The following is a 12,371-nucleotide window of genomic DNA, read 5'->3' on the forward strand; positions in this document are numbered from 1 at the left end:
TCTGTCTCTCACAGGTCTACAACATGTTCCATCACCGCAGCCTGGGGGTCAGGATCAACATTCGGGTCACCAAGCTGGTGTTGCTTCACAGCCGCCCAGTAAGCCTGACTTTTTTACCCTCTGTGACTCCTCTTAAACTCTCTGTCAGACCCCCACAGCAGACACTGCCCCACCCAGTGTCTGACTGTTAGAAGCCCCCTTAACTTTAAAATGTTCCCATTAAAGACTAAGAAATCCCAGCATGAAACAATTTACAAAATTAACATACAATACATTTTTTACATTTTCTTTATTGAAACTTTTGACAGGTTTAGCAAGAAAGACAAAGAAGTGGACCTTATTGCAGGAAACTAAAATATTTAATTGAATAAAAAGGCAAAAGCAAGGCTTCCAAGTTCCAAATCAAAGTTAATTATAATCCAACAAAAAGATCCACAAGTAGAAACCGGGGAGTTACGAGCAACACTAGGAACAAGAGTATGTATACGTATGAACTGACACAGAAGGGTAGAAACACAGAGACTGCATGCATGTGCTGCTTGGGTGGTCCAAGTTTCCGAGTTGAAACTTGTTTTTTCCGATGTTTCTGACACCACGTGAATGCACCATATGCACAGGGTGCAATCAAACACAGGTGAGACTAACAAGACAGCGGTGATCAAAAAGGGAGAGAAACACACAAAGGGAGGAAGTAATACAAGGCATAATAATGCAGGGGCAAGACCTACAAAATAAAACAGGAAACACTGAAAACTTGAGCCAGGAATATGAACAGAAAAATACACACAGGGATAAAGCAACACCAGGGAAGAACGAGACATAATAGAAACAAGAAAAGAAAATCTAAACCCTGAACATATACAGCATGAACAAATAATGACAATTTTAGAGTTTTAAAGTTTTGCTCTACAAAAATACATAAAAAAATGAATGAAATGAATTCAGGCAGAACTGAACCAGCAACCTCTGTGTTGTATGAGGTCAAATCACAGTTTTTCTCAATGGAGTTAGGCAGCTGTGAAGAGTGATGCAACAGCTTTAAAGTAAGATTAAACTCTTGTACACAACATTTCTATCTCTGTAGGGGTCCTTTCAGGGGATCCAAGTTCGGCTAATTTATTGTTTTTATTTACAAAAACTTGCAGGCAAACTCCTGCACACTGTCCACATTGTACAAATAAGTTGGCAACATTTCAGTACAGAGACGTTAGCATTTTATTTGTGCAATTTAGACTGTGACATACACAAGACCTTTAATTGGTTCCATTAGATTCCACTGCTGATGTTTCAGCCGTTACTGCCTGTAATCTCCTGAAGCTTAATTAGTAATTTAAACCCTAAAGTGTGTAAAAACACACATAGGATATCAGATCAAATGATAGAGTGCATATGGACATTTTTAACGTCTCATCTTGTCATTATTCATTTATTAAACAAGCTTTGAGTATTTCTGTAACTCCTGTGAATAGTGTAATATTACATCTAAGGGAAAAAACACTGAGCCTCATCTCCAGGAGAGCAGGAGGTTAACCTGCGTCTGCTCTTTAGGAACGGCTCAAAGTGGGCCATCATGGTGAGAGGTCGTTGGAGAGCTTCTGTCAGTGGCAGTATCAGGAGTTCGGGGGGCCGCGGTACCTGGGCACCAACCACGTTCCTGGTGGACGAGACGACATTCCACCTGTGGACACTGCTGTGCTAGTCACCAGGTATGTAGGCAGCTCTTCAGATCACCACGTGTATGAAATGTGCTCTCAGCTTCATTCATCTTCAATATGAAGACACTTCACTCTTTTAACTCGTGATCAAAGGGGATCGTAAGCCTGTTGTATTAAAACCTAAAAATCAACAATGTTTTAGCTATCCAGTCTCGAGGGTCTTATAACGTAATGTTACATCTCCAGTTGAGTAATTTTAATCAAATCACTGGTGCACAAACATACTGATTGTCTGATAAAGTTTTTGAGTCAAATTAAATATCCAGCCTTCATATATTAAAGTACACAAAGACGAATTTGGTGGTTAGTTGTTTGTGAGGATTGGCTGAACGCTGCTCCCTCTAGACCTTAAAGTCTTTCTATGTGATTTTTCACACTTAAATATAATATAAATCAAGTATATCCTCTGAAAATAACTCTGTGAGTCATGACTGTCTACAATGGGTGTAACACCCGAGTCCCACTGTCTGTGATGTTTTCAGAGTTTTCAGAGTCTTATCTTCAGTTTGTTTACATCACCAGGACAGCCGGCTGACTCCTCCCCTCGTGTATAAAAGTTGTTTAATTGAGGGACTAGAGAAAAGAAGAATAACATACTGTACTCACTGATTAACTGTGTTTCTAGATCACGCTCATTTCAGGTAAATTTACATGCAGTGTGAAGATACGAGCATAATAAAGATCGCTAGCATTAGCATGCTAACACAACAATGCAGCGCAAGTTGTTTTGGTTTCATGCTGGTGCTCAAGGGCGACATCTGCTGGATCAAAAAATCACATATAAAACCTTTAACCTCTGAAACGTTCCATTTTACAAATAGATAGGTCCTTAAGTTAAGATAACACAATGCTTATTATGTTAACCTGTCAACAGCACTGCCATTACGTGTTAGCGTCAATAATTACAAACTTTTTTAATATTATAGAACATAAAAGAGAGATGTTGTGTTGGCATACCTTTAACTTTCTATTCTTAATTGGCAATTACTGTAAGTGACAACACTGATCTTAAACATGGACTTCAAAGGAGCTGACCCTGAGCTGGGACATCTGAAGACAGTCTCTATAATCCTGGCCCTGTTCATGACACAGGGTGGCTTGGGGGGGGGGGGGGGGGGGATTCATATCTTATCAGGCCTCCCTCAGTCTATCAGTGAGGCAGGTTTGTTCTTCATCCTCATGTTTCAATCCCGACACGGCAGCATCTGGCACAACATGACACATTCCTAATTTAGGATTAGCTATTATTATCTGCTCTAACTCCAGTGCTGTGGGGAGGGGAGGGGGGGGGGTTAAATGAGTACTCATGTCTGCTGTCAGATCCTATCCTGTCTCCTCTTGCTGCGAAGGGGGAGTGAATATAGGGGTCTTTTGTTCTGGAGCCGTGGAGTAGGGGGGGAGCAGGGGGGGAGCGGGATGTTGCCAGCAGCAGTCAGGGTGATAGAGAGGCGGCGGGCGGGCAAATTAAAGCGTGTCACAGCACTCTCTGGTTTCCTTTTTATGCCCGGTCACTCAGCGCCCAACGTGTGTGTGTGTGTGTGTGTGTGTGTGTGCGTGTGTGTGGCTACTGTAGCTGGAGTCTCATATAGCTGACATGTCTGTTAGTGTCTCTAACAGCTTATTAACAATCTCTTCTGAGGAGATCGTCAGATATTTGATACTGGCCTGTGATCATTTCTTGTCTTCATCGGTATCCGCCTGCTGCCACATGAAAAAAGGTTTTTTGATCTGACATTCAGAACCACAAGTGAAGCTAATTTTCACCTTGTGTTCCTCAACAAAGTTTGACTAAAGGATCATTGTGTGTGTTTTTTGCATTAGATCATCACAAGCTCATGCGAAACTGTCAGAAAATCAAACTCCTTCATGTCTGAGTTCATATCATCACAGCTGGGTTAATCTCTCCTCCTCCTCCATGAACTGTGTCTGGAAGAACTTTCCTGCTGCCTCCAGCTACTGGCTGACCCGGTCCCAGTTTGATGACCTTTAACCAATGGGTGCATGATGTGTTGACTGAATTAGTTTCATTTAATCATCAAAGATTTGTTGGTTGGTTACATCATCTCTGTGTGTTTTTTCCATGCTGTGTGCATACGTTAAATCGTTCTGAGTTGCTGAGGAGTGAGCCATCTTACATCCTTACTATCTTTGCAGAGAGTTAGCTTAGCAAAACAGCCATGTTGTAACAATAGAAAAACACAACATAACGTTAAGGCGGCAGCTGAAGTGACACCATCACATAATCAATCTTTTCAACTCTGGAGCATTTCACACTCGGTGTTGCAAGTAAAAATTGATTAATTTCCCTGCTGCAGAGTCCTGACTTTAGTGAGAAAGCACTGGGTAGACTTTTTGGTTTGCTCCTGGGTGGACGTTTCTAACTTCTGGGCTAACTCGCCTGGAGCAAGCAGCAACAAGACACGGAGCCGGCCTTGAGTATTGGGGAGTCGGGGCTTTTATTTTGGAACACACAGCTTAGACAGATCATTTGTCCTGATAAATCCTGCAACCACTGATCTCTCATTCTCTGCTGCTCTGGTCATGGCAACACTAAACTCAACCGACTCACACTCTCAGACTCCTGCTCTCTCCCATCACTCTCTCCCACCTACACTTACAAAAGTAAAAAAAGTTTAATAGATTAACATTTGTGAGTACCATGCTTGATTTATGTTGCACAGAAAACATTTTGTTCACCTCTTCACTTGTTTTTATTGACTACAAATACAATCCAAAGTTGCATTTAAATGTTATCAGGCTGGATAACATTTGATTTCAAAGAGACAGAATGGATGGATACTATAGATAGATAGATAGATGTAAACACTGATGGCAAAGATTGTATAATTTGTAGTTAAGCATCTTGCCCAAGGACACATCGGACATGTTGCTGCAGGAGCTGGGGATCAAACCCTCGACCTTCCGGATGAGAGACGGAAGGTCGGAGCCACAGCTCAGATGTCCCTGCTATAACAGAGATGTTTTTGTCATATGGCCAGGGGGAGAAAAGAGTTCTGGAGTCTGTCTGTGGAGCAGGACTCGGACAGCAGTCTGCCACTGAACACTCTGCCTGGTGAAGGTTCCTGTGCAGAGAGGTGGTGGGTGTTGTTCAGGATGGAGAGACATTTGTCAAATGCTGGTTGACAGTCGATGGTCTGGTTTGCTTCTGTTGATCATAAAGAGGCATTGACATTATTTCAGACTGTTTTATAGCTAGTAAAAAAAATCCTGCCAGAATATTTAAGTGTTTGAAGGTGTACACAAGCAATTAAAGCTAGAGTAATTATTAAATACACATCCACGTGATGCAAGTTCAAAGTCTGTGTCTTCTGAGTCACGCTGACATTTTAGGTTACTGTATGTGAGTGATGTCTTAATGTGGAAGTCCCAGTTAAAGCAAGTGCTAAAATAATGAAACTGTACAGTAATGTGCCCCATCATAAATTCTCTCCAAAATAAAACTTGTTAACATCAGAGCCAGCATGTCCTGCTGAATCTTGATTTCATTTTCAGACTGTTTCAACCTTCCTTTTTCTCTTTTTTTATCTTCTTTCATAAACACCATCTCTCTCCGTCTTTGTTATGCATTTCTTTGTGCAGCTGCAGCCCCTCTCCATCTGTTTACCTCCACCTCTTTCCAAACGGGAGTCAGCTCCGCTTAGTGTTGCTTCCTCTTCCAGCTGATCAGACGCTGGAGTCCGGGAAAGCAGCCAGCTGTGCTGACCGCTCAGCAGCCGTTACACAAGCAGAACAGAGCTGAGTCACAGTAGCAGGCTGACTCAGGCACAGTTACAAGTGTCTGAGAGTGTGAGGATGAAAGTTAGAATGTAATCACAGGTCGGGGTAGTAGTTGATTACATGTTGTAAAAGATACTGATTTGACATGTTTGTCTTTGTATAAGGAGGTCCGAGGTCTGCTGTGGAAACATGGACTGTAACTCTTAAAAGGAACTCATTGGTTCCTTATTACACAAAGATTCAAATAAGTTCTTGAATCAGTCAATTGTTTTTTATTCATAGATGATCTGATATCACCGTCTAATGTGGAAGAAGTCACTTCTTTTTTTTTTTTACGATCAACATTTTGTATTTTTACAGATACAAATATGGTATAGGACAGTCATACCATGAAATCAAATATAGGCCTGCACTCCACCTTTGTGGTGTCCAACTTGGTTTGAGTGCACCGTTTGGAAAAAACAAAGTTCCGCGCTCTAAAGCATGTATGCAGCAGACGCCCATCCACACACACACAAACACACACGCACCTCGATACACAGCAATCAAAATTAATCAAGGAGTTTGAGATAAAGAAGGATCAGCGTGTGAGGCACGGGCAGAACAGACCGATAGAAAGGAGAAATATATACGTATACACACATAATTAATATAAACGGATCAAATTACATAAAAGGGAAAAAGAAAAAAGAAAACAAAAAGATGTCACTTCTAGTGTTAACCCTGTGTTATCACGGAGTTTACAATTTGACTTAAAGGTAAAGTTCTGATTTGTTGAAGTCAAGTTGTCGGAGCAACCACAGGAGACGTCGGTCATCTCGGCCCCATTTCTATGAAACCAGTTGGAGTGCCTGTACAGAATCTAGGCTATACATCTCTGTAGATCACAGATATTTAAAGACACGAGCCTGACATTCTTCAAGTCACCAGCTCCTTGCATATGTGGTGTTAAAGGGTGTAAAAAGCCCCAGAGAACAGACTCAAAAAAAATCATAGTATACAGGTCACTCTGCATGTAGTTTTTTTTTCCTTTTGGTGCTGTCTGCTTTGTACCTGCAGAAGTCTTAAACAGAGACTTCTCTGGTATGGGTGGATTCTATATGAATGTGTCCTCATTCAAATGGAAATCTGTGACATCTGTTTGCGCTCTTATTAAGTAGTAAAATATGATGAAAGGGTCGCACAGAGTAAACCGGTTATTTTTTCCTTCTTTCAGGACAGATTTCTGCGTTCACAAAGACGAACCCTGTGACACTGTGGGTGAGTACCACTATGTCTGTCCTGTCATAAACATACTTGTGTGTGTTTGTGTGTATGTGTGTTGAATGTACAGTATGTGTCTACAGTCACTACGTGTTCATTGTAGGGCATGAGGTGAGCTCAGCTGGAGATTAAAGGTCACATATTACGCTAACTACACTTTAGCATGTTTTTCAACACTAATAAGTGTCCCTAGTCTGGTTTCAAACCCCCTAATTATGAGAAAAGTCCATCCTCTCCGTTTTTCCTGCTCCACTTTTCAGAAAATTTGTGTTAAACAGGCCGTTTGGAGATTTTCCCTTTATGACATCACAAAGGGCAGTAACCACAGTGACTGCCAGATAAACCTAAGCACGGATAAGTCTTTTTTTTTGGTTCTGTTTCAAATGCAACATTAATAGTATTTCTCCCATAGGAAATTATATGTGGAAATAAGAACACTGACATGAGATAGTGGCTAAAAAAACATCTTTAGAGGGGATATCAACAATAATTTATTGCGTTGCACTCCCGATTGACAGACATATAGAAGTAGACACATCCAGGTCCCTCAGATAAAAAAAACATTTAGCTGAGCAGAGGAGGCAACACTCCACTGAGTCACTATTTTATCAACTTCAATTATCTTTGCCTTCCTGTATTTTGGTGCACTCCTTTGGGAAGGATGGAGGGGACAGGTGGATCAGGAAGTATCTCAGTCAGTGTGAGGGTCGTGTAGAGGCATCAGTATTAAATATTTGAATCAGAATCAGATTTATTGTCCAGGTATGCTTACACACACAAGGAATTTAACTTTGGTGAACTGTGCTCTCTTATGTACAGGTACAACATTAAATATCAACAATAAACAGAATAAGAAAAGACTAATATTTACATGACTAAATATGAAACAGTGCAGTGGTGAATAGGGGAGAATCAGAGCTAAAGAACCATGGCTGTATCTGTGCTCTTCTGCAAATCTGATGTGTCCATCAACAACAGAAGCTGAATACTTAGAGTTAATGTGAAAGCAGGAGGGTCATAGAATCAGTCTGTAGTGTTATTTCAATAAATGAGGAGCTATGCGGGGGACTGGCCGTGGGTGAGTGAGAAAATAGCATCGAGGAGGTTGAAGCTGGTGTCGCCAAAGACATAGACAGTTCACACCAGAAAGCTGAAGCTGCCAACTATTGGGTGTCAACCACGAGGACATCCCACATTAACATTTAAAGATATCACATGTCGCTTTCAATCTGGTAGATGTCACTCATTAGCACCGGTCTCTCAGACCAAAACAAACTCAGCACCATACCTCCCCTCCTCCCCCAACCGCTCCCTCTGTGTTCTGACTGAGCCCAGCCATTTGCAGGACTAATCTCCATTCAGATATGCAGCCAAATGGTGATTCTGTTCTTATTTCTTTGAGGTATCTTAGACCAAAAAATGTATTTTCTTTCTCGTTGGTATAAAGTCTGTTGGTCCTCCTTCTCTACAACTCTTGTGATGACACTCCACCATTATACAAACGGCATCCCCTGAGTAGGCAGGGCCATCTCTCTTCCCCCCCATGTGGTGTCAGGGCTAATGGTTGGAAAGGGAGGGGTTCATGTAAAAAAGGTGGAATTTGACTTCATTATCTTTTATAGGGAGTCATTACTCCACATTGTATTATTTAATATCTCTTACATGTGAATGTTTCTGCATGTTTTACTGCAGCAGAATATTCTCCTTCACTTCATTAAACATTTGCAGGCGTCTGAATCAGCAGGACAGAGATGTTGAATAATCTGCAGCACAGTGCACGTCCTCATCATGTTCACCGTCATCGAGTCATGTTTTAGATGAAATAACACACAGTCTGCTGTTGTTCTCATGCTTCACTGTGACCAGGACAGATGTTTGAGCGTGATGACATCAACAAACAAATTAGCTGAGATTGGGAATGTATTCATCCGCACCCTCTGATTTAGTAGTCCACCTCAGCTCAGAAAGACCTTACTCCCCTTTTTCTGAGCATCGAGGGGGATTTAAGATAGTACTTCTTTAAGTACAATTCTTTAAAACCCACAGCCCCTTTTTACATTTTCCTCATCTTAAAACCACTCCTAAAAGATGCATTGAAGTAGTCAGTATACAGGCTATGTCCTACATGAAGTTTACTGAAGGACACTCTGGGTTCTGGTTCAGTTTGTAGCAACCTGAGCTGACGGGCCTCCTGGATGGAGAGCAGGTTGATAAACCCGAGGTGTCAGCAGAACCCGACAGCTGTCGCACACTGAGCACTCAACCTCAACTGGCTCCTCTCGATGTGAAGTAGCAGCGGCTCTACTCCGAGTTCCCCCAGAATGTCAAAGCTCCTCACCCTCTCTCTAAGGCTGAGCGCAGGAACCCCCTGGAGGAAAATCATTTTGGCTGCTTGTATCCGCAATCTTATTCTCTCTGTCACTACCCATAGCTCATGACCCATAGGTGAGGGTTGGAACGAAGATCGACCAATAAATCGAGAGCTTTGATTTCAGGCTCAGCTCCCTGCATTAATGCCCACACTGAGACATTCCGCCTGTCTATCCTACGCTAACTCGTGAACAAAGACCCCGAGATACTTAAAGGGGCTATATGTAACTTTCAAAAATACTGCGTCTGTAGCGACACCGCATGGCCGTTAGGCGAACTGCACCAGTAACCTGTTGCTCGCTCTCCCTCATGTGCTCGTCATACGTGCTCGTACATACACAAACGAGCATCATCATCGGCCGTGAAACACTGGATATTTACCGACATAATGTTTACAGAGGAGGTAAGTGGTCATACACATGTGAAAGTCTGTGAAGGAGTCTGTGTGTCTGTATTCATTCTCCATCCTACAAACGACAGTCTCTGCAGGCAGAGTGTGTGATGAGTGTGTCCGCCTTTGAGAGCTCTTAGGGTGGATAGAAGTGTGTGGAAGTCGAAGACCAGGAGTGTGTGATGAGTTTGTTGATCTCTGTAAGCGGATCGGAGTGAGGAAGACGTTGAGAACGTGCATAAAATGTCACTTCCTGGAGCTTTCGCGGAAAATACGACCCGGGGAAACTTTTTATACAGGCAACACAGATAGACAGTGAACATCTACTAAAACCACATCATATGCAAACATTTCAGGCATCATGCACTTAAAATCTTCATTCTTTGGATCACTGTCATTGCTAAAACCCACGCTCACACAGGTAAGTGGTTTGAAGTCCACATTACAGCTTACAAACTACAGTTCTCTGACAGCCTTTAGCTATCAAAAATGTCCACCAAATTTGGGCTGCTTGGTCACGATATGACACCAGAGTTGGCACCGTCTCATACTGTCATTAGCTAGCACCTCTTTGCAAATGATACACTGTGACTGTGGAGCATCATCAGTACCAATCCGTGAAGATCCAAACCTTAAATAGTTGTGGTCGTACTTCACTTCACTTTGCTGCTCACTCCAGAATCTCTCTCCTCTCTCTCCAATTCTCCAATTCATGTAGCAGATCCTTTCATCCAATGCGATGTACATCAGAGAGTAAGTACAACACATGCAAGGGTCTCTCTAGTCACTAAAAATCCATCAATTTCCCCCACACCTCCTAAAATTTATCTGAGCAGATGTTTACTCTTATTTTTGTTTGTGTTTGGGGAGCGCGTCTCCCAGTTTGAAAACCGCTAGTCTATTAGACTCTAAATGGGACCATAATATACTAAATTAACATCATGCTGAATTGAAGAAGACTTGAAACAAGATAATGAGACCATGAAGTCATTAGGAAAATGTTTACTGATGTAATAAATCGACTGACAAGTAGAAACATTTGATCATACTCTACTTTTGTCAAATCAAACTGATTTGCATATGTTTTCTCTTACAATTTTACCACTGGCAGCCAAAGCATCGTTAACATTTCAATGGTTCCCAGTTGTGGTTTTAAAAAAAGAAGGAATTTGACTGGAAGAAGTAGACAGAATGTGTCAACTTTTTTGAAGTGAATCGCCTAACCTAAATCAACTGTTCATGTTGTTTAAACCTGACAACACAAGGGCAGCAGGATGTGGTTCCTGCAGCTTGAACTCAAAAACCGTCCACTGACCTGCGTTATAACATCACATTTCCACAGGAGTTTGAAAAAGTGAACATATGATGGCAGCAGTAATGTTTCCTCGAGAAGATGTGTGACAAAAGAAGAAGTTGGTGTAATATACCATACTTACTGTAGTCAGCATTGTTTTTTTAAAGCAGGATGATTTTGCTACATGAATGTCTTGTGCCTCAGTGTTTCTGTATTATGTAAGGCTGGATGTCTTCCACCAACACTGTGATTTATGCCCATGGAAGTCAAAGAATTGGCCTCAGTCCAAAGAAGTCACAGCCGTTTTTTCTCCCTTCTTTTTTTTTGTTATTGCTTGTTTCCCCATCTGACCACATGAACTCAGAGTGTGGTTTGTTTTGGCTCCATTTATCATAGGATATTTCCCAGAAGGCAAAAAACATTCTCTGAATTATAAATGACATTCCCTGAAATATAAATGACACAGAGAAGTAGTAAACATACCCGAGTTGTGCACTGACTTTATGTGAGTGAAACAATGTAACACACAGAAAACAAGAGTTCCTCAGAGAGCAGCAGCAGCACCTCACATGTCTCCCATCATGGGGAATACACCTTTGAACGGAGTCCAGTAAATCTGCAGATCTACTTACAAAAAGGAATTCCCCCTCTTTGAAATACCAGGGAGGAGTACCACACAAAGCCAGCACCTGAGGCTCAGGAAGGACCCCTGTATGGGATTAAATTAGTCTCTTGAGCGCTTCAAAAAAAGAGTTTGTGAGCGTTACAGCATCCGTTTGTGATCTGTGATCTACAATATGTTCTCCTGTGCTTGCAACTATACAGCGATTCATTTGTGTAAAGGAAACTTCTGAGACTTAAGAGAACGAGAATGAAAACACAGTGACTGGCTGATGTCTCCCTTCCTTTTATGTTCGTAATACATTTTAATTTACATTTTTTATTTATTCTCTATTTTAGCAGGGAGGACCCACCGGGGTGCCCTGCAGTAATCGTAAAAAAAAAAAAAAATCACTGAAACACATACTTGCAAACCATATCAATTTCAATGATTTCACTTTTTTAAAACAGTTTCAATTTCCTCCTCCAAGTAGTTCAGACACTAGATCTTAAAAAACGCCATTTGAAACAAGAGCACCTTAGATGTCCTTTGAAAGTGAACCCACATAATGAATGGAGCAACACTAAAAGCAGTCTGGCTGCAAGCAGAATGGAATGAAATGTTTATAGACAGAAGAGTAGTCAGGGAAGGAGGGAGTTTACCAATGAGTGCCCTGTAAATAAACAAAATACTGTGCTGCTTTCTTCGTTGACCCAATGAGGGCCGGCCTACAGATCAAAAAGGACACTGTAAATACTGCCCATAGCCTTTGATTGGCTGTCTTCTTTTCTTTAAGAATGACATATTTAAAGAACGGCAGTTGTCTGAAACAACAATCATTTCATGTTGTAAATGCCGAGCATCAATTCCTTCCAGGAGGCAATGCTAATTGGATCTGGGGCCCGCTTCAGAAAGCAGGTTTAGTGCAAACCCTGAGTCTGTTAATCCTGAAATCAGGGAAACGTTTCTGACTGGGAGTTAACTCAAACCCAAGAAAGG

The 12,371-nt window shown here is 41.6% G+C and overlaps 1 protein-coding gene across 2 annotated transcripts in view; it reads left to right on the top strand.

Moving 5' to 3' along the window:
* The window catches only part of adamts17 (ADAM metallopeptidase with thrombospondin type 1 motif, 17), a 99,642-nt gene that overhangs the window by 31,618 nt on the left and 55,653 nt on the right, over positions 1–12,371 (top strand). For both annotated transcript variants that reach the window (XM_061042860.1, XM_061042869.1), the window contains exons 5-7: positions 15–98; positions 1,549–1,706; positions 6,670–6,713. In XM_061042860.1, coding sequence (XP_060898843.1) covers positions 15–98; positions 1,549–1,706; positions 6,670–6,713 — 286 coding nt within the window. The remainder of the gene's footprint in view (positions 1–14; positions 99–1,548; positions 1,707–6,669; positions 6,714–12,371) is intronic.

Source organism: Labrus mixtus, chromosome 1 (assembly GCF_963584025.1).
Source record: "Labrus mixtus chromosome 1, fLabMix1.1, whole genome shotgun sequence".
Classification (NCBI taxonomy): domain Eukaryota; kingdom Metazoa; phylum Chordata; class Actinopteri; order Labriformes; family Labridae; genus Labrus; species Labrus mixtus.